This window comes from Malania oleifera, chromosome 9 (genome assembly GCF_029873635.1).
Source record: "Malania oleifera isolate guangnan ecotype guangnan chromosome 9, ASM2987363v1, whole genome shotgun sequence".
Classification (NCBI taxonomy): domain Eukaryota; kingdom Viridiplantae; phylum Streptophyta; class Magnoliopsida; order Santalales; family Ximeniaceae; genus Malania; species Malania oleifera.
In genome coordinates, this window is record NC_080425.1 from 1,215,154 (window position 1) to 1,241,188 (window position 26,035).

The window sequence follows — 26,035 nt, forward strand, 5'->3', positions numbered from 1 at the left end:
GCGGCACGCCTTGCCCCACTCCTAGTCCCAGCCCCCAACCCAGCCCAGGCCAGTTCTAATGCCAGATTGCCTACCAGCCCCATTCGATTTCAGCCTTCCCCTTCCCATTCCCATTCCCATTCGAAGAGAGCCCTAGCTGGCTAGCCCTCCGGCCCCTCCCTCATCGTCTTCATTTGAGCCTCAGCCTGAGCCAACAAAGACTCGGAGAAGGAGAAGAGAACCAGTCGGTGGCCGCACAAGAACCCTTCTTCCTCAACAGTTCAACCCTTCGAAGCCCTCTGCCCTCCGAGTGTCCAACGACTCTAATCCTTCTTCTTCAACGCTTTGAACCAGCAGCACCTTTATTCAGAACCGGCAGGTCACGGGTGTTCTTCATCTCCTCTATCCGAGGGGGCTTCAGATCTCACTTCTCAGAAGGTAGTCCCGACTCCCGACTTTGAGCTCCAACCGATATTGGGAGTGTTAGCAGTTACAGTGTGTGTGACGCCTAGTTCCCAGTGCTCATCATGAGAAAACAAATCTTGAAGGGCTCGTGTCATAATATGTTCATAAAATTAATTTGAAACATTTATGTTGAAATGCTTCTTGGTGTTATTGAGATTTTCGTCCTCCTTAAATTACAGAATTTGTTACTCCGAATGTAACAAACACAGTGCAGTATATTTATCTGGCCTTGATTGGGGCTGTTACAACATTTCTGTTCAAATGTTTTTGGATAGTTGGGGGAGAGCATCATTTGCTCCTAATCAGTATTGCTGAAAAATTGTTCTATAAATCATCGGTGATTGCTATTGTCTGCTAATTGTTTGTTGTTGCAGTGCACTGGGTCTTTAGAGCGTGAATATTCCGTAAAAATATATTGCTGAATGGTTGAGTGTACTCGATGCTTTGGATGTTGAAGTAAACAAATTTGAATAATTTATTTTGGGTTGTCTGTGTATTAGATATGATAATACACAGAACTGGGAGTATTTTGGGAGAAAATCTGCTGAAGGCCGTGAAGCACCAAGCTGCTGTGTGAGCAGCTTGTGTGCGCAGAGAAGTAACAAGCTGCCGTGAAGGCCATTCAAAAGGAGGGGCAGCAGCTGGGAGTATGGGAGTTCGACCAAGGGAGTTCTTCCAACTTTCCTCTTCTTCCTCCCTTCTTCTTCTCCTCTCCTTATCTATTCTTGTTCCGTTAGTTTTATTTACATTTATTTTACAGATTTCAATGATTTATTGTTGGTTTGAGTTGTTCTTTTATTTTTAATTGTTCATTTTAATTTATTATTTTGAATAATTTCTGGTTGGACTAAGTGTCCCTTTATTTTTATTTAGTTCATCGTTATGAATGAGTTTTGGTTGGTTTAATTTTTGGTTTGATATGATAAGAGGAAAAGTACACAAATATAGTAATTCATAAAAAGTACAGAGGACTAAGGGAAACTAAGTGTATACCTTTGTCATTTTAAATACTTTGACATGATGACATCTCTGCATTGCTATTGTTGTAGGCCTGCATAGTAGCATTGTTTCTGTTTCAAGATGAATTTAATTCTTCGCTGGGCAATGAAAACTTTTAATCCCATTTCTTAATTTTTTGCAGTGCATTATAAGGATTTGAGAAAAAAATGTCTCAATCAGTAGCGAATTCAATTGATCAAAATGATGAAATGAGTGAAGAAGAAGTTCAGTTGCCAGATTCATCAAACACAGAACCTACAAAAGAAACAACTCCACAGGTAAAAAGAGCTAGGAAAAAAACATCTAGTATTTGGACAGATTTTGAGTTGATTGAAAATGGAGATAAACAATATGCCCAATGTAAGTATTGTCCTAAGAAATATCTCTATCATAGTAAGAACTCTCGCACATCAAACTTACATTGTCATATAAAAAATGCATGGGAAAGAAAAATAATGATCTGAAACAAATGCTAATGAGTTAAGGTGATGGAAAGTTGTCTTTGCATACACGAAAACTTGATCAAGCTGTACAACGTAGGAAGTTGGCAATAGCAATTGTGAGACACAATTTGCCCTTTTCTTTTGTTGAGTATGAAAGAATTCATGAATGGGCTTTAGAATTAAATCCAGAGACAAAATTTGTGACAAGAAATACTGCAAAAGCTGATGTTATGAGGGTTTTTTTCAAGGAAAAAGAGCACATTCATGAGCTTTTATTGAATAATTCTAGTAGAATTTCTCTTACTTCGGACTTATGGACTTCGTTAAATACTGATGGCTATTTATGTTTAATTGATTACGCGTCAAAATTGCGTAATTAGGCAAATAAAGTGCCAAAATTATCATTCTTGAACTTTATTGCATTATTTATTAAGTTTTGGTAATTTTTTGTTGCAGAAAAAATTCCTGAGAACCAAAACCAACACCTGTTCGTATTTCATGCATAACTTTTCCGTCTGAGCTCCAATCGAGACTATTCAAATTTATCGAGAAAGAGGAAAGGATTATCTACAACTCTCGTGTTTTGAGTTTTGCAAGACACTGGCTCCAAAAGAGTCAGATCTGCGACAAACAGAGAACAAATAAAATAAGAAAATAAAAAATATATTTGAATGAATATTTGATGTGACCCGGCCATGCATGGCCGGGTCGGGTTAGTGCTATCCGGGTAGGGCTTCTTCTTTTTTCTTTTAAACTCCTTTAGCGCAGCTCTTGGGGGGCTCTCTCTTTCCTCTCTTCTCTCTTCTCTTCTTCTTCTTCTTCTCTTCTCCTATCCCCTCTCTTTCCCTTAGCTTTTCTCTATTCTCTTCTCTTTTCTTGTCTCTCTCATTCTCTATTTTGCCCTATCTTCTCTCCGTCTCCCTCAACTTTCAACTCTTTCTTTTCTTTCCCTCTCCTCTTCTCTCCCTCGTTCTCTTCTCTCTGTTTAAGCTCTCAGTTATTCTCACTCTCTCTTTCTTTATTCTTTCTTTCTTCCCTCTGCATCTCAAGTTCCACTAAACTCCCTCTTGTCTCCTCTGATTTGCTGTTGTGCTGTGTGTGGAAGACCAACCCGAGGAAAGCCTTGCCGAAGCCCTATTCCTGCTGTATTGTTGCTGCCAATTTAAGAGTCCCTTTTCTTTGTTTCAGCCACACCAGCAGCTACCAGTAGCTTGCTGTCACGCCAACACCAGCGCAGACCCGAGAGCACAAGCAGAACACCAGCAAGCAGCTGCAACCCTCAACAACTCCACCCGAGTCCCTGTTCCACTCCAGTAGCAGCAGCAGGTCCTCTGCAACTTGCTGCAATTTTCCAGCAGCCAGCAACAGCCTCTCGGCCAGTCTCCAGCAGGCCTCTCGGCCAGTTCCCAGCACAGCAAGCCCCACAAGCACCAGTGCTACCAACCAGCCACCCGGAACAGCAGCAGTGCTGTGGAGGACCAGCACCAATAGCCCCAGCCATACCAGCACAGCCCGAGGCTCCCTCTGTTTTCTCTTACTCTCTCTCTCTCTCTCTCTCATCTCCTCCTTCTTCTTGTTTTTTTTATTTATTTATTTTATGTTAATTGTTATTTTGTTTTTACTCATTGGATTTTATTAAAGACCTGTTTTTTTTATTCCATTTTTTTTCTTTATCATTTATTTAGATGCTCTTTTAATTATAGTTCTTTTTAGTATTAAAGTTTATTGAATTTATGTGTTTAATTAATGAAGTCTAAGATAAAAATAAAAAAATATAGAAAACTAAAATAAAATACAAAGTTCGTGTTTTTTCATTTCTTGTGTCACATTATTGTTAGGGTTGATTGATAGTCTAATTTTAATTCGAAATCTATGTTTGTGTTAAAGGTCCAATTTTTATTACGCGCGTGTGCGTATTTGATTGAGTTTCCATTGCATACTCTATTTCCTTGTTTGAAGTTGCCATTTTAATTAATGCATGTTTCAGTGCTTCCTTAAGTAGGTTAGGGTTTCCATTCTTGCTTTTTAATTTAGTGAATGTTAGTTTTAGGGTTTAAATTGCGTGTTATTTAATTTGTCAAAAGTGAAATTGAACAATCTTGAGATCTCGAATCTGAACTGAGTTTAGTACCTTTTTAATTTCGATTGGAAAGACGTAAAATCTGAGATTAAAACGCATTCCCTGAGAAGACGATCTAGTCCTTGGGTTTAATATTACACGACAGAACTCCTATACTTAGGATAGCTTCCGAACTGCTCATTTTTCGAGTGAGTCATTAACTGCATATTTTGTGGATAAAAATTGGAAGTTTCAGAAGAAAGTATTGAGTTTTTCAAGCATGCCTCCTCCACACACTGGTCTAGCACTTAGTAACAAAGTCATGGACTTATTGGTGAATTGGGGTATAGATAAGAAGCTATTTTCCATAACATTGGACAATGCTTCATCCAATGACTGTTTTGTAGAGTTTTTGAAGTCTAATCTGAACTTGAAAAATGCTTTGGTAAGGGAAGGACAATTTTTTCATGTTCGTTGTTGCACTCATATATTGAATCTCATTGTCCAAGACAGCCTAAAATTATCTCATTTCATTGTGGACAAAATATGAGATTATGTCAAATATGTGAAGCATTCACAACATCAAAAGTTTAGATTTCATGAATGTTGTGAAAAGGTGAGAGTACCACTTATATGATGCTTGAAAGTGCTTTATACTATAGAGATGCTATTTGCCAATTCAGGTTTAGTGAGGAGAATTTCAAGTTTTGCCCAAACGATGATGAATGGAAGGAAATTGAGAAAATTGCTAGTTTCTTAAAGGTCTTTTATGACTTGACAAATCTTTTTTCTGGGACATCTTATCCAACTGCAAATTTGTACTTTCAAGGAGTATGGAAGGTACAAGTAACTTTACTTAATGCGGCATTGGGTGATGATGTCTTTTTAAGGAATATGGCTACTTAAATGCAAGGGAAATTTGACAAATACTGGTAAGATTATAGTAAAATTTTGGCAATGGCTGTTATTCTAGATCCTTGTTTCAAGATACAATTTGTATCTTTTTGTTTAAAAGAAGTGCAACCAATGTCTTGGAAAGATAGAGTAAACGACATCCAGCGTGAGATGCATTTACTTTTTGATGAGTATGTGAAGCACCACTCCCCTTCGACTTCTAAGAAAATGCATTCCTTTGAAGCAACTATTAGTCATGATTGTGGTCATATGACACCTATTGCAACATCAGTTGATGTGACACTAAAAGTAAGATTTTTTTTTAAGTACAACATTTATTTTACTTTTATTATACATCTATAGAATATTTATATTTCTATTGTTATATACTTGTTTTTAGGGTTTTAAAGCTTTTGCTAAGGAAGATGAAGAAGCTCTTATGTCAGAACTAGAAATGTTTTTTAGAGAAAGGATGGTAGATTGTGATAAAAAATTGGATATTTTGGACTTTTGGAGGAGTCATGAATATAGGTATCCGATTCTTTCTCGAATGGCAAGAGATATCTTATCAATTCCAATATCAACTGTTGCATCAGAATCAACATTTAGTATTGGAGGAAAAGTAATAAATATGTCATGTAGTTCTCTTACGCCTGATAATGCTGAAACTATCATTTTAATTCGTGATTGGGTGTATAGTTGAGGAGGTATGCTTATTTAATTATATTTCTATGTTATTATAATTACTATGTATTATGCAATATTTATTTATTTATATTTTGAATTTTGAATGCAGTTGAAGATTTTGTAAACAAGGAAGAACTTGCTGAAGATATTGCTCAAGCTGAAAGAGCAGGTCGTACCTCATCTAGTGTATCATCTTGCTCTATTTGACCTTATTTGAATATTACTACACTAGCACAGGCTGTGCAGCTAGTGTTTCTATTTATCTTTGAAAATTATATAGTCAATAAATTATTGTTTATTTGTTATTTTAACTTGTAGTGTTGAATAAATTATTTGTAATTTTTTTTTCTAGTTTGATAACTTGTAACTTTTGAGATGCTAATTAATAAGTTTAATTTATGTTATTCGATTCATAACTTAAATTATATTTTGAATTCTTTCATGATAGGCACACGAGAAGAGAAGATGAAAGCTTTGATGTCACAAATGAAAGCATTTCAATTAATTCAAGGCATTCAAATGATTTTGAAGTTATTTGAAGGATGGATTGAGATTTTTTTTTAATTTGTTGATAGTTTTATTTTGAGAGATTCACACAATTTGAAAATAGTTGTATTTAAAGAAACTCACATGTTGTAAGAACAATTATAATGCTTAGATTTTAGACTCACACAAGTCACACAGTTTGAGTTTTTATTTTGAGTTGGATTGAGATTAATTTATTATGTTTTATTGCTTACAGTTTTACTTGCATGAATTAGGAGTTGTTAATTAGTATAAATGATTTAATGATTGATATAATTACTAAAAAAGTTAATACACAAACTAATTGCAAGTTATCATATACAATTTAAATTATTATGACAAATATAGTTTATTAATAAAATTATATTTGAGAATGGCGGATTATCCGTCCATCCGCCATGAATTATTCAACCCGAAATCGCCTAATCCGCCACTTAAATGAGTCGAATATGAATTATGATTTTTTCACCCGATAATCCGCCTTATTCGCGATGGATAAACCGACTCGATTCGCTTTGTCAGGTCTACTTGTTGGTGACTGGAGTTCCTATATAAATAAATAAATAAAAAGTTTACATAAGAAATAGTCATTATAAAAAACTGTTGTAACCACTATACATGGATGTAAAATGGATTGTCTTAAGTTGGAATCCTAGGGAGAGAGACAGAGAGAGCTTTGGGTTCAATCAATATTGGATAATTATGTACTACTTTGGAAGTATGCTTATGCCCAAATAAACAGCTGTCATTTTACACACTTGCTTCATTCATCTTCCTACTTTGAATTTTCTCTAATTCTTCACTGATATAGGTATGTATATCAGCAGCCATATTATTCCTCACAAGAAAAATTAACATTAGCATCCTTTAAATTTTTTTATTAGTAAATCCACCCCACTTCACGGGCCACTAAGCAAAAAAAAAATGTTATTCATTCTGTAGCTGTACATGAGGCATGTCATCTTGTGTAGGATGCTTCTATACTGTTAATATTTAGTGGGGATGGTGATGGTGATGGTGATGATGATATCATTTTTGTATATTCTAATGAAGTACAATGAGGTCATGCATCAATGCAACTTGTCTTGTAAGTTTCAGCTTGTGGGTCTTTTACTAATCTTCTTTTTTCAAACCTCACTTACATTTTCCTTCTCTTAATCCCTTTTATTTCAGAAAAAAGTTAATCTATCACTTTAGATGTATTTTTCTTCCTTAATCAAAACAATAGTATTTCAATCTCTTTTCGAACTTGACTAATTGCCAAGAAAAGAATTTGAGTTCTTGACTTCTACCTCTCTTTTTTTTTTTTTTTTTTTTTGTATTTAGACCCCTTTCAAAGATTTTATTACCCCGATCAAGAAGATATTTTTTTAATTATCATATATAGATATATAAGAAAGTCGAGTTCTTGACAAACAATAGATATTATTTACGCTTTTGTGAACAGGATTAAAAGTGAAATTTATAGGAATTTGAGAAGCAGTGAGCACGCAAATGAAGAGCGAAGATAAGTTTGTGTTGAAAATCTTATTTGTGAGTTTGTTTCACATTGAAAAAATATAGTGGAAGATAAATACTTATATACATGGTTAGACTCAAGATTCAATAAATTTAAACTTTTGGATCAAGTTTGTGCTTGTCCATATGTACGAAGTGTTGACGTGAGTTGTTAAAACAATCACCTTGAGCATGGTTTGGTCGATTCAGTCTGGCAATGAAGAAGTATGGCTTCCTCCAAAGTAATGGAGATAATACATTATTTCTAAAGCACCACTAGGGCAAGGTAACAATTTTTATTATATATGTTGATGACATAATCATCACAGGGGATGATACGGAGGTAATCACTAAGTTTCAGAAACAATTGGCGATCGAGTTTGAGATGAAAAATCTAGGAGGACTTAAATATTTCTTGGGAATAGAGGTTGCTAGATCAAGGCAAGGCATATTTCTTTCCCAGAAAAAATATGTATTAGATTTGCTAGCTGAGTTTGGAATGTTGGATTGTAAGCCAGTAGACAGTCCAATCATTCAAAACCAGAAGCTCGGTGAATATCCAAGCCAAATGCCAATGAATAAAGGAAGGTACCAAAGATTAGTTTGTAAACTTATTTATCTCTCACATACTCGTCCACATATTTCTTATGCAGTAAGTTTAGTAAGTAATTCATGCACCAACCGCAAGGATCATATGGAAGTAGTGATCCAGGTTTTTTTGATACTTAAAATCCTCTCCAGGAAAAGGGCTTATGTTTTCGAAAAAGAACCATTTTTGAGTTAATGGTTATATAGACATAGATTGGGTGGGAAATGCCACAAACAGAAGAACCACCTCAGGTTACTTCATGTTTGTCGGGGGGAATCTTGTTACATAGAGAAGTAAGAAGCAAAAAACGGTGGCATTATCAAGTGTTAAAGCAGAATTCCGTGGAATGGCTAAGAGACTTTGTGAACTTCTGTGGCTTAAAAGACTTCTAACTGAATTTGGGTTTGCTCCCATCTCTGAGATGGATCTCTTTTGTGATAACAAGGCAGCTATAGCCATTGTTTACAATCCTATCTAGCATTATCGTACCAAATACGTGGAGGTTGACAGACACTTTATTAAATAAAATCTCGAAGCTAAAATAATTCGATTTCCATTCTTAAAGTCCGAAAACCAACTGGAAAATATTTTCACAAAGGCCATATCAAGCAAGAACGTATTGAAGAGTTGGATGCTTCCACTTGAGGGGGAGTGTTGGCATGAGCTGATAAACAAATCAAAGAGATTATAGGAATAAACAAATTAGAGAGATTATAGGAATAGTCACAACTGCATAATCCCTTCCATCAAGGGATTAATCATGATTATGATTTCTAAAATCTAATTTAGCATGATTATAACCATAAAATATCTATAGCCAAGGATAAGGTTATTAACTCTCTCTATATATATTTATATAATACCTCTGTAGATAGATGAAATAAAAAGATAGAGAATTTGACATGAAGTTCACCCGTGAGCTCTCTTGGTGCTAATAGTCTGGTCCTTAATTGAAAAAATAATAAACAAAGAAGAAAATTGAAGGATGCAATGGTCGCAGGTGCAAATAGATATTTTTTTAATTACTATATATAGATATATAAGAAAGTCGAATTCTTGACAAACATTAGATATTGTTTATGCTTTTGTGAATAGGATTAAAAGTGAAATTTACAAGAATTTGACAAGTAGAAAGCAAGCAAATGAAGAGCGAAGGTAAGTTTGTATTGAAAATTTTACTTGTGAGTTCGTCTTACATTAAAAAAATAGAGTGGAAGATAGTTACTTATATACATGGTTGGACTCAAAATTTCGTAAATTTAAACTTTTGGATAAAGTTGGTGCTTACCCATATGTATCAAGTCCACCCATGAGTTCTCCCGATACTAATAGTCTGGTCCTCAATTGACAAATAATAAACAAAGAAAATTGAAGGATGCAATCGTCGCACGTGCAAATAGATATTCTTTTAATTATTATATATAGATATATAAGAATGACGAGTTCTTGACAAACAATAGATATTGTTTATGCTTTTGTGATTATGATTAAAAGTAAAATTTACAAGAATTTGAGTAGCACCGAGCACAAAAATGAAGAGTGAAGGCAAGTCTGTGTTGAAAATTTTACTTGTGAGTTTGTCTCACATTGAAAAATAGAGTGAATGACACGTATTTATATACATGGTTGGATTCAAAATTAAATAAATTTAAATTTTTGGATAAAGTTGGTGCTTACCCATATGTATCAAGTCCACCCACGAGCCCTCCTGGTGCTAATAGTGTGGTGCTCAATTGAAGAATAATTAACAAAGAAGAAACTTGAAGGATGCAATGGCTGCAGGTGCAAATATATATAGTGGTTGTTTATGAAAAGATGGAGTCGTGGGTAAAGAGAGGGTTAATTGAAAATGTGGAATACTAACAGGTAGCTAAGTAGCATTATGCATGCTAGCTAACCCCATGATAGAAATAATGTAATAATAAAAGTAGCTAGAAGCATTTTATAATGAGGGGGTAAGGTAGATAGGTGGGGGCCATGGAATTTTAGTACCTTAGCTAGATTGTACAATTTTTTAAATTATTAATTGGGTTATTGTTGTCCAAGACAGCATTGTTCAAAAGGTGATATGCCATTTCCACTTTACAACTGGTAGAGAGAGAGAGAGAGAGAGAGAGAGAGAGAGATGATGACTTATAACCAATTGGCTTGCTAGCTTCCAATTAATTAAGTTCATCCTTGCTTGCACATTTAGTCCTTGGTATTTTTTTTTTTTTTTTTTTTTGGATCAGACAAGATATATAGGATTCCTTTGCCATTTTTGATTTTAGTACCAATGTACTGTCAAGTGTCAATTCTTTGATTATATATATATAATCAATCGCTATCATATTCATCATTTTTTCCTCGTATGTGACATGTTTCAACTCCATTGGTAACATTAAATTTGATCACCATACTATCTTCAATACCAACCACTCATCAATACACCAAAATATTCACGGCCCTATAATTAATCATTGCATCCAAAATCAACCCTAACCATAAAAATCAACGTTTTTCCCTCTATGGTAAAGTCTATATCCAAACAATAAAGGTCCTATACCTACCCTAGCAAAATATAATTAATTACTATGTACTTATTAGATTGCAGATAAAATTTCAAGTATTTATGTGATAAAACTATTAATCATTCAATTTTAATTATGTTTAAATTAGTTGTAACCAATTCATATTTAGTTATGACTTTTTAAAATTTGGTTGTTTAATCCCGTTATTGAAACAATCTGAACGAGCTTTCCTTGTAACTCTTGAATGGAAATGAAAAAGAGATATCTTGTTTGAAACGTAATGATCATACATCTGTAATGCATTATATGTCTCATTATAAGTCGTATTGTTTAATCCCGTTATTGAAACAATCAAAACGGACTTTCCTTGTAACTCTTGGATGAAAATGGAAAAGAAATATAACTCCCGCTCCTTCGAAAATAGTAAAATATTGGTTGAAACGTAATGATCATACGTGCCCCAATGCATGTGTCCCTAGGGGTTTTGGACCAAAGGTAGAAGATGATCTTTTGCTATCATAGCCCCAGGGATACTTAAAAGAGGCCATGGGCAGCTCTAGGGAAAATACAGAAGTGAATAGTGAAGGGACATTGACATGCATTGATGTGTGTACCACTTAATTTTGAGAGTGCCATGTACATGCATGCTATTTTTTTTTTTTTTTCAATCTTCTTTCAGAATAAATAATTATCTTAACGAGAATTTACTTTGAGCTTAGTCGCATTAATGTGTTAGTTGTGAGGTTGGTGGGATATTAAAATCGATTAAGGCTTGAAACTTTTAGTTTTAGTACGACAAAATTAATTAATTAGATTGCCAACATAAGCATTAATTTTATACCATACAAGCTAATTACTGTTTTAGGACATTTATATATAAAAAATGATTTAGGGTTTCTATATGAGAAAGAATAGTTTTGATTTGAAATTTTTTTAGTTGAAAGACAAAGGGAGGCTTCTTTTGTACTTTATACCGTAAAAATAAACTTTTTTGCTCTATTGTGACTCCTACAAAAAAGCATATAGTCATCATGTGTATAATAGACTTGGCATGTAAAATCGATAAAAAGTTTATGGTAGATGAGCTTTAGCGTTTATTATGAGTGTTTTAGGTAAGTTTCTGCCTAATTTTTTTGGTTAAAAGACTAGAATTTCATAGTTGTTTACTGTTGTTTTGATCACTCAAAAGAGATTATATATGCAAACTTAGAGTTTACAAGTTGTCAAAATAATATAAAATCTATTTCTGCGTGGATCATTAGTTTAGTGGATGAATTATGTGATTTTTTGTAAGGAAAATTAAGAATTTGGAGAGAGGTTTAACAGTTGGAGTATGAATTATTGGCTACCCATTTTCAACATAGCTACTTTTTAGTAATGAGGTGATGTAGGAAAAGATATTCCACCCAGATGCTTCTTGTTGTTTATTACTGATATTATTATTTATTTCATCAGCAAGATGCTTCTTCTTTTGGAACAAAAAAATAAAAATAAAATGAAATAAAAGATGATGAATATGCTCTTCTCTTGCGATTAATTAAGTAAATGGGTTTCTGAATTTAATTTAGAAAAATGAATTAAATAAAATTTCAATATAAAAATATTATTCCACACTCAATTTGTACATGAACGCTTTCAATTATCTGTACATGTATGTGATCATATGATATGAAGGGGAGATGAAGGATTATACACCTTGTCACCTTTGAAATTTGAAATCCAAACTAAATTTCATCGCCAATGCATACGCACCAAATTAGCCAAACCTGCAGATTCAATCTTGAACTGGCCCATTTTGAATTTGTCTGAATCCGGAGAGCAAGTGGGAGATTTTGAAGTTAGAAATCATGTATGTGCAGTGCAGGGGAGTACTCTGTTTCTCTAGTAGGCTTCCCAGAAGAATGGGTCTTCCTGCCGGAATCCGGCATCGGCCGGCTCAGCCACAGCCCCAGCCACCGGCCACGGCAATGAGAACCTCTCAACTTGATGACCCAGGTCAAGGCAGAGATCAGGCAAGTTGAAAAAAGTATCGTCATCCGTGTCTTGTGAAGTTGAGGTAGTACTTGATGACTCTTGGGAATGATCATCATGAGATGATGAAACAGTGCCGGCAGGTCCGGCTCGGCACGCCCCGGTCTCGGTTTCACCGCTCGTGGGATGGCACAAGGCGGCTGCTCTGGCAGCCGCTGCTTGGATGTCCTTTGGCGAAGCGGTTGCCGGGCGGGGAAGCTCTCCCACCAGCTCGGGGAAGTTGAGGTATGCAGACCGGCCTTTTACGGCCAGTGCCGCCACATCATGCGCCCGAGCCGCCATTTCGGGGGTAGAAAAGGTGCCGAGCCATATCCGTGATTTCTTCCTCGGCTCGCGAATTTCCGACACCCATTTGCCCCAACTACGCATTCTTACGCCGCGGTACAATGCGTGCTTCCCATCATCCCCACCACTGCTGGCTCTTTTCTTACCTTGGTTGGCGTTTTTCTCTTCCTGGTTGATTTTCTTAGACCCGTTTAGCATTGCCACCACTTCTTCTGTCGATACAAGCGGCGAGGAAGAGGAGGAGGAAGAGGAAGTAGTAGTGGTAGTGGTGGAAGAAGGGGAGACGGCTGTTTGAGCCTCACTACACTGAGTGTGAAGTGCTTCTTCCATGGTTTAAAAATGTAAGGGAGTAAGGAGAGGCTCTCTCATATATAATTCTCTCGCACTCACAAATAGTAGCTAGGAGAAATGGGAATAAGCAAAAAAGCAGTATTCTTTGGCTCTATTGATGCCCATTCTGTGTTTAAATAATGAGAAGGGTTTGGCATTATGTGCAACCCTTCATTTCTTTTCATTTCTCATGTGCCCATTTGGCATTAAGTAATTATTTTCTTCTTTTCAGTTTGGTTGGGAGATTAGTTGGCCAACAGTCTTGTTTATGCTAATGTGATATTCAGCCTATGAATTTCTCTTATGAAAGCTGGCTCTTGTCTTCTTCTGCTGTTGCTAATTCTCATAATTGATCCAATACTTTAGTTAGTGAGCTCATTTGCAATGAATAATTTAAGCTTCGGTACATTCCCATCCCAATAATTATGTAGATAAGGCAAGAAGTCAAGAAATAGAGTACGGCGTCATCTCAACTACGGAGTTTATAGCTACTAAGACAAAACGATGTGGCAAAATTCACCCGAGCTAGCTTTGTTATTAGGAATTTCACGTGTTTCACATTACTTGTTGCATATTGCACATTAATTTTATTTCGAGTAAACTACACCACAAGTTAACTATTGAAGTGTCAATTTCAATTTTGATGAGATCTTTAAACGCCTACTTGAACCACCATGAATGCGAAACTTCAAGAATTAAACTATTACAAATTTACAACCAACAACTACAACTTGGTAGAACAAACTTATGACGTAATTAAGGAGTCGTTTGGTATTACTGTCAAAAATTAGGAAAACGAAAAATACAAGATGAAAACAAAAAATTAAAAACAGAAACAAAAAACTAAAACTCTGCAATCTGTTTAGTTAACATTTATAAAACCAATACAAATTTAAAACTTAATCAGAAAAATGCTCATTTTCATTTTTAAATAAAATAATATTATAAAAATATGATTAAATTAATAAAATTATAAATAATGCACATTTAAAAAATTACTATGATAAAAATAAAATTTGTTGTACTTATTTTACTTAATTGTTCTACTTTCAAAATTTACTTTATAATAAAAATTTCATGAGAAAAAAATTTTAACTTCTCCTAGTTTTGGCAAAAAGACAATGACCTTCTTTAAGGTTTTAAAAATTTTAGGAACCTCCCCGAGGTTTCAAAAATCTCAAGGACCTCCCATTAGGTTTGTGAAAAAGACATAAACCTTCTCTTAAATTTTGCAAAAAGGCAAGTGTTTTGAGGGGAGGCTTGTATTTTTTAGTCAAACCTTAGAGGAGGTTTGTGTAATTTTTGAACTCTATTATCTTTTAGCCAAACATTAGGGGAGATTTGTGTAATTTGTTAAAACCTAAAGAGAGGTCTCTGTCTTTTTCACAAACTTGAGAGGAGGTGAGTGCATTTTGTCCAAATTTTATTGGACATGACAATTGAAAAGTAGTAAAAGTACTTTGTATTTAACTTTATTATTATTTTTTAAAATTTATGTATATTTTTATTTTAATTATATTTAAATTTATATGATCATTTAATTTTGATTTTAACTTAAAAGTGTATAAAATAAATAATTTAATCCAAAAAAAATTATTTATGGAAATTAAAATTTCTGACAATAGATTGCCAAAACAGTTAGTAATCATAAAATCTAATTTTCAATTTTTTGACAAAAACAGAAAATAGAAAACAGTAATGATACCAAACATGCCCTAAATAAATGCGTTTTTTAATCTATTTTTTTTATTATGAAAAAATATAAATAAAAACAGAAAATAAAAAATAGCAACGATACCAAATAGACTCTATGCTTTTTGATTTTCATTTTTTCAAAATAAAAATCCCCCTTATTGTTGCTTTTTAAAAGAATAAAATATGAAGGTGAAGTAATAAATTGGAAGGAGGGCCCCCGGGCACATGGCCGGGTGGCAAGAGCGAGGTCGGGAGGGCTGCTTGGAGGTATTACCCCAGGTTCGAATCCGGTTGATGCCCTTGAGGAGCCAGCGGATTTTCCGGATTTACCTCATGTGTGATGGCAGTGGGCTCGGCTAGCGCACGCGTGGGACTAGTCTTGGCAAGGGTTGACACCTAGTGAACCGAGGGAACCTGGCAAAAAAAAAAAAAAAAAATGGGAGGAGGAGACCTTCACTCTGCTTCTACACAGAACAGAGCATCAAGGTGTTGTCATGGCTGTGTCATGAGGGTTGGCATGTTCGGTCGGGTGTAATGGGGATGGCGCAATTGCAACATGTCCCTTTTTTTTTTTTGGATTACACACTAGGTATCCACGTGTCCGTTTTACGGTTCACGTGACTAATTCTGTGCCCCTTAAAGTTGACCCCACAACTCCAAAGGGAGGATAAATTTAGGAGTTCAGGGGCGGAAATGAGTCAAGGAGGGTTTGAATACCTGACCTCATGAGAGGCACTCTTGCAGCCCACACTACCACCTGAACCACACTCTGGGGGTAATTGCAACATGTCCCTTGTTCGGCTGCTAAATGGGGAGAAAATGGATGGTAAAAAACAGCCAAACAGGAAAAGAAAGACTGGAATTGGAAGGAGGGTGACTTGATTTCCCTGCGGGTGCACAAGCTTTGCCCAAGTTGGAATGATGGAATCTGTGTCAGGCGAAACGGCATTGGAAACTAGTGGGCTTTCATTTTCAAGGGGTCATTTGCATACTCTGCAGTGCGCAGAGTTGCCTTCGCACAAGTATTACTCAATACAGCTCTAGAATGAATGCTGCAAACTTTAAAGACCATAGAGTCTATAGACCATACATAATGAATATTTCAATAAATAAAATTTTAATTTTACACATTATTAGGAAGATACCATTATGCCCGTAAATGTATACGTACTTACCTTACATATGATTTATGTGTGTGTATACCTGACTTTTTATGAATTAAACAATATGATTCGTATATATAAGAAGTCTTTTAGGATCAACGAAAGAGGCATCAATCATTCGTTCCTTCATTCTTTCCAAACTATGTTTAACTGACACACAATATTGACATTTATTTTTTAAACAATTCAATTATATAAGAATGAGTTTAAAAAAAAAAAAAAAATTAATGTCATTTGATATGATGAGAAAAATACAATATAGAATGAATTTGCATCTTATTTCCTTTTTCTTTTCTTTCGTCAAACAAGATCTTTAATGCAAACTGGTCTTAGAGGCCTAGGAAAATAGAAATCCCAAAAAGAAGTAGGCCTAATTGAATTACCGAAGGAAGCAAAGATATTATTAAGTGTTAAAGAGAGATGAAATATGAGAAATTATACAAGGACCCTCCCCCTCTATGTGTTTGTGTGTCTGTTTTTTAAATTCTACACATATTAAAAATAGGTCTCCCTCTTTACATGTTTAATATTAATATTGTATGTAAGATCAATTTATCATATTTTTAAAATCTGAAAAATAGACAGAATGATGCATGCGGAAAAGGTCCCATGTATAATTTTCGGTCAAAAGAGAAATAACATAATTCTCCATCCAAACATCTTTCCAAAAGTGGAGGCAAAGAATAATTTCAACTAATTTTTCTCCAAACACTCCCTATAAAACTTGGTTCAAGTTGAATTTTAGATGTTTAGAATTACAAGTTAATTATTGATTGCGTTCTTGATAAAATGTGATCATTTGAAACTTGTAATCTTCTTTATTGAATTTCTTTTTTGAATAAAATTAGATGTTATTCACTATGATAAACTAACCTTATAATTTTATTAATGAGGGATACTAGTATAATCATCCTTTCACGCACACAAAACACATTTCTAATTAGATACATATGACAAAAGATCTCTTGACTCTTAAGTTAACAGGGGAAGATAGTTTTTTTTTTTTTTTTTAATAAAAGAGGGGGGCACTTCCATTTATTTATTAATATACTCTCACTTTTGGCAGAGGAACACCGTGGCTACAAGATAAAACAAAAGGGAGATTACAGAAAAATTTTCCCAAAAAAATCAACACTAACAACCAACCAAATTAGGACAACAAAACTAAACATAACTAACAAAGGAGAAAAAAACATAAATACAACCAAAATCAAAACGAAATACACCAAACGAAACTCTAGAGTTGAACTAACGACGAACGGAAACGAGACCCCACCTATCCATCCGAAAAATACCTTTCAGATAACGTGATAGAAGATGATGTTCTTCGTAGATTACATTGTTTCCCATTTCTCTTTCTTTAGTAAGAAAATCAGTCGCATTATTGTCTTCTTTATATTAATGCATCACCATAACGTTCACTCTTTCTAACTCCACCACGAGCTCCTCCCAAAATTCTCAAAGATACCACAAAGTACATCTACCTTTCTGAAGCCAATCAACTACAATTCGCGAGTCACTTCCAATAATCGCATTAAAATAATGCAAACGTTTGCACAAATGAATTCCTTCCCTGATTGCTTTTAATTCCGCACTATTATTCGTATCATTACCAAAATAATTTGAAAAAACCGCTTTTACCATGTCATGACAATTCCGAATAATTCTTCCAGTTCCTAAAGTACCCAGATTGCCCCTACAACTCCAATCATAATTAAGTTTTATCCACCCTACTGGAGGTTTAACCCACAAAATAATTTTTTCAAGCCTGTCGCAAACTCCTTGGTGCTTAATTTGAAATTCATTCAAAATCTTAATGTTTGACTTCTTCAATTTTTGAAAAGAATTGGTGTTCTCAGTAATAAAATTAACCCAGAATTGAATACTTCTCCACATCTGATCTACACTTTGATAAATTCCTTCCATTCTCACTTTACATCTTCGATTCCGAAGATAGTCTTAGCGTTTGTTTGGATTAAGAATTTTGGTGAAAGGAAAAAAATGAGAAGAAACTCATTTTTCATTGTATTTTCTCTCTATATTAAGCACTATTAGAAACAAAAGTTTGTTGTAATGTGAATAAAAATTAAATTTTAATGGTGTATAAAATCAAATATTTATTCAACAATTTGATATATTTTTCATTTTCTTTTTCACTTTCCTTGATAACCACACATAAAAAATTTAAATTCTTTTATATTGTCCTTTTCTTTCTTCCATATTTTCCAAGTTTCACCTGAATCATGTGAATTCACAACAAGTTATTTATATAACCATTCAACCTAGTAGGAGTTGAGACTTATTATTTTTCTACTTTATGATGGTTTGACACTCTAATTTATTCTCCCAACATGATACAAAAAATGTTTTTAGTATGAAAAATTTATTGTGAGATTGCTAGATGACAACGTGCGTGTTATATTATTATACTGTGCAGTGCTACACTTACTTACCAAACATCACACTTTTTCTTACTCACTGTTTCAAATAATTGTACCATATACATAGTACAATATTCACGAAGTAGTGGGTAAATAAAATGGTTATATATAGAAGATAAGCATAACATTTTTATATTATAATGGTTTGAGACGTAGGGTTCAACCAATCATGAGATGCCACATCATAGGAGGAGCAATGAATAAGACGGTCTGTCTCAAAGAAATCTACCATATACATAATACAATACCCAAAAGGTATTATATTATCATTTTTGTATCATAATCGATCGAGACATAGGGTTCAACCAATCACGGAATGCCTCGTCATGGGAGGAGCAATGAATAGGATAGTCTGTTTTTGACGGAGGAATATCGTAGTTACAAGATAAGCAAAATGGAGATTACAGAAAAACCCTCAAAAAATAAAAAATAAAAATAAAAACAACACCAGCAACCAACCAAATCAAGACAGCAAAACTAAACATAACTAACAAAGAAGATAAAAACATAAACACAATAAAAAACAAATTAAAATACACCAAACGAAAACTTTAGAGTTGAACTAACGACAAACGAAAACGAGACCCTACCTATCCATCCGAAAAATATCTTTCAAATAACGTGGTAGAAGGTGTTGTATTTCATTGATTACATTGTTTTGCATTTCTTATTCTTTAGTAAGAAAATCAGCCGCAATATTGTTTTCCCTATATTGATGCATTACCATGACGTTCACTCGTCCTACCATATACATAGTACAATACTCACAAGATAGCGGGTAAATAAAATGGTGATGAGAAGATAAGTATATCATTTCAATATTATAATTGGACGAGAGGTTCAACCAATCATGGAATGCCACGTCATGGGAGGGGCAAAGAATAGGACAGTTGTTTAAAGCATCTTTGTGGGTGAGGTGTCCTTTGAAACAAGGCCACATGATGCACACCCACCTAATCAATGTTTGGGGCAGCTCTAGTTAGGGATGTGTGGATCTTCTTGGGGGTTGCATTATTTATTAATTTGTACAATGTGTTGCATAGCAGGCTCCTAAATGAACAAACCACCTCAGGGCCATATTTTAGTGTCCATGGGCCACACTGGGCCCACTGGGCTTCCAATGGAAGTGCTGCCACAAGCCCGCCTTGATCTTGGCCCACAATTTATTTATTTATTTTTGCCCATCTATATAAGCTATGAAAAAAAGAGAGAAAATTAGAAAAAAAAAATTTATTAATTATACAAAAAAAAAAAAGCTTTCATTTTTTATAGAATCTAATGTAGAAGAAAAATAAGTTTCCTTATTATTTCATTTCTTTTTATTTTTTCAAGTAAAATCCTTGATCCAAACGCACGGTATAAGAGAGAATGAAAGCTTTTGAGGTTTTTAGGGGTAGAAGGAGGGTTGGGATGTGTTTGGCAGCGGTATGCTATGGTTGTTGGACAATCTCAGTGTATTGGTCTAATAATGAAGCCTCCTAATAGACTAAAACCTTACTAACAAGTAATTTAAGTTATAAATGATGTTGTAAACTTAGTCTAACTTCAACTAATAATTGAGAGAGGGAGAAAGAGAGTGAGGATTTCATATTTTATTGTTCAATTGGCCCTTCAAAAATCGAAGGAATGGATTTCTAAAGGGTCTTTTGGAGTCACTATTAAAAGATGAAAATGAAAAAAAATAAAAAATGAGAATTAAAATTCAAAAATAGAGACTAAAAATTGAAACTAGCAACTTGATTAATGTTTCTAAAATTTTTTTAAAAAAATTCGATTAAACATATGCTTATTTTTATTCTTGAATCAAATGATAACTAAAAATAAGATTAAAATAATAAAAATTAAAAATACTATAATAAAAAAATGAAAATATTCTAGTTTTTTACTTAACTATTATATTTCAAAATTTACTTTACAAGAACAATATTATTGTGCATGAAAATTGAAAAATAGTAAAACTATTTTTTAAATTATTTTATTATTTTTAAAATTTTGTAAAAAAATTAAAAAATCTTTATTTTAATTTTCATAGGATAAACTTATTTTAATATTAATTAAATAATATGAAAAAATGAATGATTTAATCCAAAAAAGGGTTAAATCTGGTTATTAAAATATTCTGGTAACCAACTGCCAAAATAACTGAAATCATAAATTTTGATTTTTAATTTTTTTACAAAGAACTAAAAACACACAATAGAAACAAAAAATTAGTTTCATAAACAAACATTTTGTCATGATTTGTTTCCTCATTATACAAAAAATAAAATAAAACAAAAAAATTATTGTACAACCCCTAACCTCTTAATAATTCATATATAAGAGTGTATGTTTATTTGTTATTCCAATTTCCCAATTCCAATTTACCAATTGCCATGGCCTTACCAATAAGGATAAAAATTTTACAAATCAAAAACCATTTTTATACTATTTTTTCTTTTGTGACTATTCTATGCATAAGGATACAAATTTTACAAATTCCAAACGACATATCAAATACTAGGGTTATGTTTGGTTTTCGAAATACTTGTCCCAGAAATAAATTAGTTTTAGTAGGTTAGTGACAATTAGTTATATAAAAAATTATTTTGTTATTATAAAATAAATAACAATCTAAATCATTTTATGAGTTCATTATAAGGAATAGTTAAGAAATAATTATTCCCAAATTTCGTCATCGAGATGTCTATTCCTTTCTTATTACACGTTGAATGAAATAATTAGGGAAGAACAAGAAATAACTATTCTCTTAATTGTCAAAATTTAAATTATATTCCATTTCATTTCAAGGAATAACTATTAATTCCACCAAACCAAATGAACAGTAAATGTGAGTTGTACGTCTTGATTAAAAATTTATACATGTCTCTCATTTTTACAACATTATAGCTAGACACATACTTTATTTTATTTTGAAAAAATGTATAGCTAATGACTTGTATGTTAAGTTAAATTGGAATTATACTTTAATTGAAGGTTCACATAATGGCAATATATAATATATGTACACATTATATATCAATTTGCATCATTAAAGGAATAAAAGATTTTGCTTAGAAAAAATAAAGGAAAAAAAGAAAAAAAAGAAAGAAAGAAATGAAATTCATTTTCTATATCTTCTCTCTATATCAAACACAACTAAAAGTGAAAAACTATTAAAATCAAATGTTAAGAATGTATAAAATTAAAATTTTACTTGTTGATTTGATATATATATATATGGATAACTCGGGGACTTCAGCCACCATTATGCCACTTTGTACAGTAATGTGCAGCACCAAACCCGAGAGGGTGAAAGCCCGCCCGTCCATTGATGCACCCCTGATAATTCACCGGTGTTATGCCTCAAGAGAGAATCGAACCCGTGATTTTAAAGTCACTAAAGTTACAAGTCGTCCACAAGTTGATTTGATATATTGTTTTACTTTCCTTTTAACTTTTATTGATAAAAAAAAAAAAAAAATCCTTCATACTATCTTTTCTTTTTCTCAATATTTTTTGAATTCCAAACCAATCACGAAACCTGATGGATGTAGTCCACAAAGAGCATATGTGATGGATGAAGGTCACAAGCTGGCAGCCTCTACGGCCATTTTCGCTAATGTGAATCATGCATACCGCGTATCCTTTTCAGGTTTTGGCGGTCAGCTGATCCTCATTCCTCAGTTCTCTTCTCAGGCACTATTCCATTTTTGCAGTGTGCTGGACAAGCATATCCCGTAGAATCAGCACACCCGTACCCAAACAATGGTCTATATATATATATATATATATATATATATAGACCATTATATATCTTGCATGGTCCCAAATTCCCAATGTTTTTTCTATGCTTGTTTGTTTTGTACCTTCTTTTCTTTTTTATTCTTGCTTTTTTATGGGGACAAACACCGACCCATGTCTTGTATATGCATAGGACAATATGTATACATGTAACTATCAATATATATTAATCTCCTAAGCGGCTGAATTATTAGGTGTGCGTCAATGGACAGACGGCTTTCACCTTTCAACTTTCGTGTCGCACCATAGTATCCAAAGTGACGCGATGGTGGCTGGAGTACTGATTATCAAAAAAAAAATTCCCAAGCGACCAACTTTCTTCATCAGGAGTAGACTATTTGGATACGTTCCTAACTTTAGTTTTCGACATTTGGATCAATGATTTTGATGGAAGAAAAGAAAGGAAAGGAAAATGAGAAGAAAACTCATTTTTCACTGTATTTTTTCTTTATAATATAATTTGTTCTAATATGATTAAAAATGAAGAAAAATTATGTACAAAATCAAATTTTTATTCATTGAATTGATATATATATTTTTTATTTTCTCTTTCATTTTCTTTGATAACCAAACATAAAAGTAGGATTCCTTTATGTTTTCCTTTTTCCTCTCTCATATTTTCCTACAATGCCTTCATGTTTTAGTGCAACATCTTTTTTGAAAAGAAAATGATACCCTAGAGAAGTGTTCTTCTAATTAAGTAGGGGCTTTAGCAAGAAAGCTAGTTCATGGCCACTAAAATTGATATTTTTAAGGGCCAATTTCAAATATTTTAAAATTTCATCTTTTTATTAGGAATTTTAGAAACTTAAAAGTTGAGGTCAAACTTCTACCAACGTTACGATAATCCTATATATAGAAATGCAAAGCTATATACTTTTAAACACTTAATGTTATATTCAAAAACCTAAGAAAAGTATTCGCCTCCACTACCCAAAGGTCTTGACCCCACCAGTGCATACGATTGTGATATATATATATATAGGCACAGTCCCAAACAAAATCATTTCAATCATGTAACAATTACATATCTTAAGTAGCCACCATGGTAGTGGTACAAATACTTTGATTGATAGATACATGAAGAGTAGTAGATATCCACCGTTATATGACTATTATATTACTTTAGAGCTCATTGGGATGGAAATTGAAAGGGATGGGAAAGAAAAAAGAAATTGACTATCTCAAAAGAATTACTTAGGAAAGATGCTTATTTGAAAGGTTTAGCCTGAATAGTACTACGCTAGCGTTTATCTTTTCGGTAAATTATTTCAAAATTTTTTTATCATAATATCCATAATCAAAAGAGGATGTGGAGGAAATATGGAAGGTACGCACCATACCCTAATTCCACAGAATGCATGATCATGGTTCGTAGATGTTTAGATATTACACATGTGGCTGGCGAGTAAGTTTGTAACAAATTCAAGTTAAGAACATTTGATATTACATCTTTTATTTTTTAAAAATTCGTCAAAATCTAAATCTAAGAGTCCAAAACCCATGCTCCCATACTGAGTATAAAAGTTTTGTAGATTTGAGTTTTGAATTTCGCACAAGGCAAGATTCAACTTTAGTTGAAGAATACACATAGGGATGAACCAATTATATCAAGGCAAAACCCATTATATTAACTCATTATATTATCTTTTGTTTGGGAATATAGATTTTGAGTTTGAATTTTAATTTTAATGAAAATTTGAAGGAAATTTAACATAATTTTATTTTACATTTTATCTAAACTCACAAGTGTATATATAAATTCAAATCCAAATTTTAAAATTCACTAAATACATACACCCTTTATTATTAGATTAGCTCATCAACTCTACCCCGTGCATGGGTGATATATATATTTGGAATTAAATTAAAAACAAGAATGATTCATAGAGTTAGGGCCAGATAATTTTAGAATATTTAAACGATGACAGACCTAAAATATATACTAAATAATTAAGTACAGATATGTTGGGGGTTTGGTGATTGATAATGACTCGATAGACCTACGTAAGGTGCAGCTAGGCAGCTAGCTATCTACCTAGCTGCTGCAACTTTCTCCAACACGCGTACTATACGTAAGTACATATGCATGCATGCACGCACGCACGAGATTAGGAGTTAGGACCACCCTCCTCCGCCAGTATGATCCACCCTGGCCGGCAGCCACCACTATACACACACACACACACACACACACACACACACATATATATATATATATATCAACGAAAAGCTAGCTAGCTAGCTCCATGCCATTTAACGTATTGTTGCGGAGGAATACACGAGTGAATTGGTGTCGTTTTGGGGTGGATGAAAGCTAAGCTGCTAAGCTAATTAATTTAAAGAAGCATGTACGTAGTGCGGGATTCCAGGATCATGCCGGTGGGTTCATCCAGCAGCATGCAGCATAATTGTGCATCTAATTCTTGGCTGCCTGCATATGCCTCGCGGGCTGCTTTTAATTCTCTGCTCAATCCTTGCATGCATAACTTAATTTGTACGTTGTGTTTATCAATTATTAGTGCCCTTTTCCATTTCACTGCTTTCTTTTATCAACCCTACTTTTAAGAATTCGAAGAGCACCCAACTCAGTTTACATCCCAATCTCTCTCTCTCTCTCTCTCTCTCTCTCTCTCTCTCTCATATATCAAATTAAGCTCGTATCCTATTATAAATACGCATGGGGATTTCTTTTGAACAGGTTTATAGAAATTCAATTTTCTCTTGCAATGTGGTCTTGGAATGAAGGACATATTTATCTATTAATTAATAACCCTTCTTCTTTTTCAATCCTTGCAGCGGTTCGCTACAGATTAAGGCAATTATTATCGGAGGAATAAATTTAACTTGTGTGATAAATTAGGTTATGATAGTAATAGTAATGCTTGCTGAATTGGTCTCCCTGCTCTACTAGGGTAGACAACCTATATGTATGGATGTAGTTTTGGAGGGGAAGTATGATATAACTTAATTGCCTTCAAGCTCAACTGACCTAAACCACCAAAAAAATTCAAAACAAACGGTTACTTGTACAAAATATACAATTTTGCTAAGCTGAAAATTGCTTATTGTAATTATTAAGATTGGGCTAATAGATCTTGAGCACAATTGACAATCCCAGCATGACAGAATCTTCCTTATTATTATAATTATTATCCTTAACACAAAAGACATTAATATCTGCTGAGATTTTATTTATTTTTAAAAAATACCTCCCTTGAAATTTAATAAAAAGACCATGATATTTCTTAAGCTTTCAAAAATTTTAAAAATCTCTCCTAAAATTTCAAAACTTCAAGTCACCTTAAAATTTGTCAAAAAGATACAAACTTTCCCTAATATTTTGTAAAAATACAATTTTTTTAAAAATAAAAATCCATATCTTTTTAGCAAACTTTAAAAAATATCTGAGAGAAATCTCTATTTTTTTTTTTTATCAAACCTCAAGAAAGATTAATATCTTTTACCCTTATTATTTTTATTATTAGTGTCGTCTAAACTACAAAATGAACCTAACTGAAACTGCACACCAACTCAGCACAAGTGAAGTTGAGCGAGACAGTTACAGGACAAGCTTTCTGATCATGACACGAGTGTTGACTATCGAGTAGGCAAGTTCAAGAGCCTATTCTGCCCAACAACAAAAACATAAAAGAGATG

The 26,035-nt window shown here is 33.5% G+C and overlaps 1 protein-coding gene across 1 annotated transcript; it reads right to left on the reverse strand.

Moving 5' to 3' along the window:
* Window positions 1-12,210: 12,210 nt before the first annotated feature.
* On the reverse strand, window positions 12,211-13,395 carry LOC131164277 (ethylene-responsive transcription factor ERF039-like). Its single transcript, XM_058121335.1, has one exon. It carries the CDS (start codon window positions 13,291-13,293, stop codon window positions 12,529-12,531), a length of 765 nt encoding a protein of 254 aa, XP_057977318.1. The 5' UTR covers window positions 13,294-13,395; the 3' UTR covers window positions 12,211-12,528.
* Between the last annotated feature and the right edge of the window lie 12,640 nt (window positions 13,396-26,035).

What these genes read in the sequence shown, in the direction of transcription:
- LOC131164277 (XM_058121335.1), bottom strand. Translation starts at nt 13,293, where the DNA reads ATGGAAGAAGCACTTCACACTCAGTGTAGTGAGGCTCAAACAGCCGTC.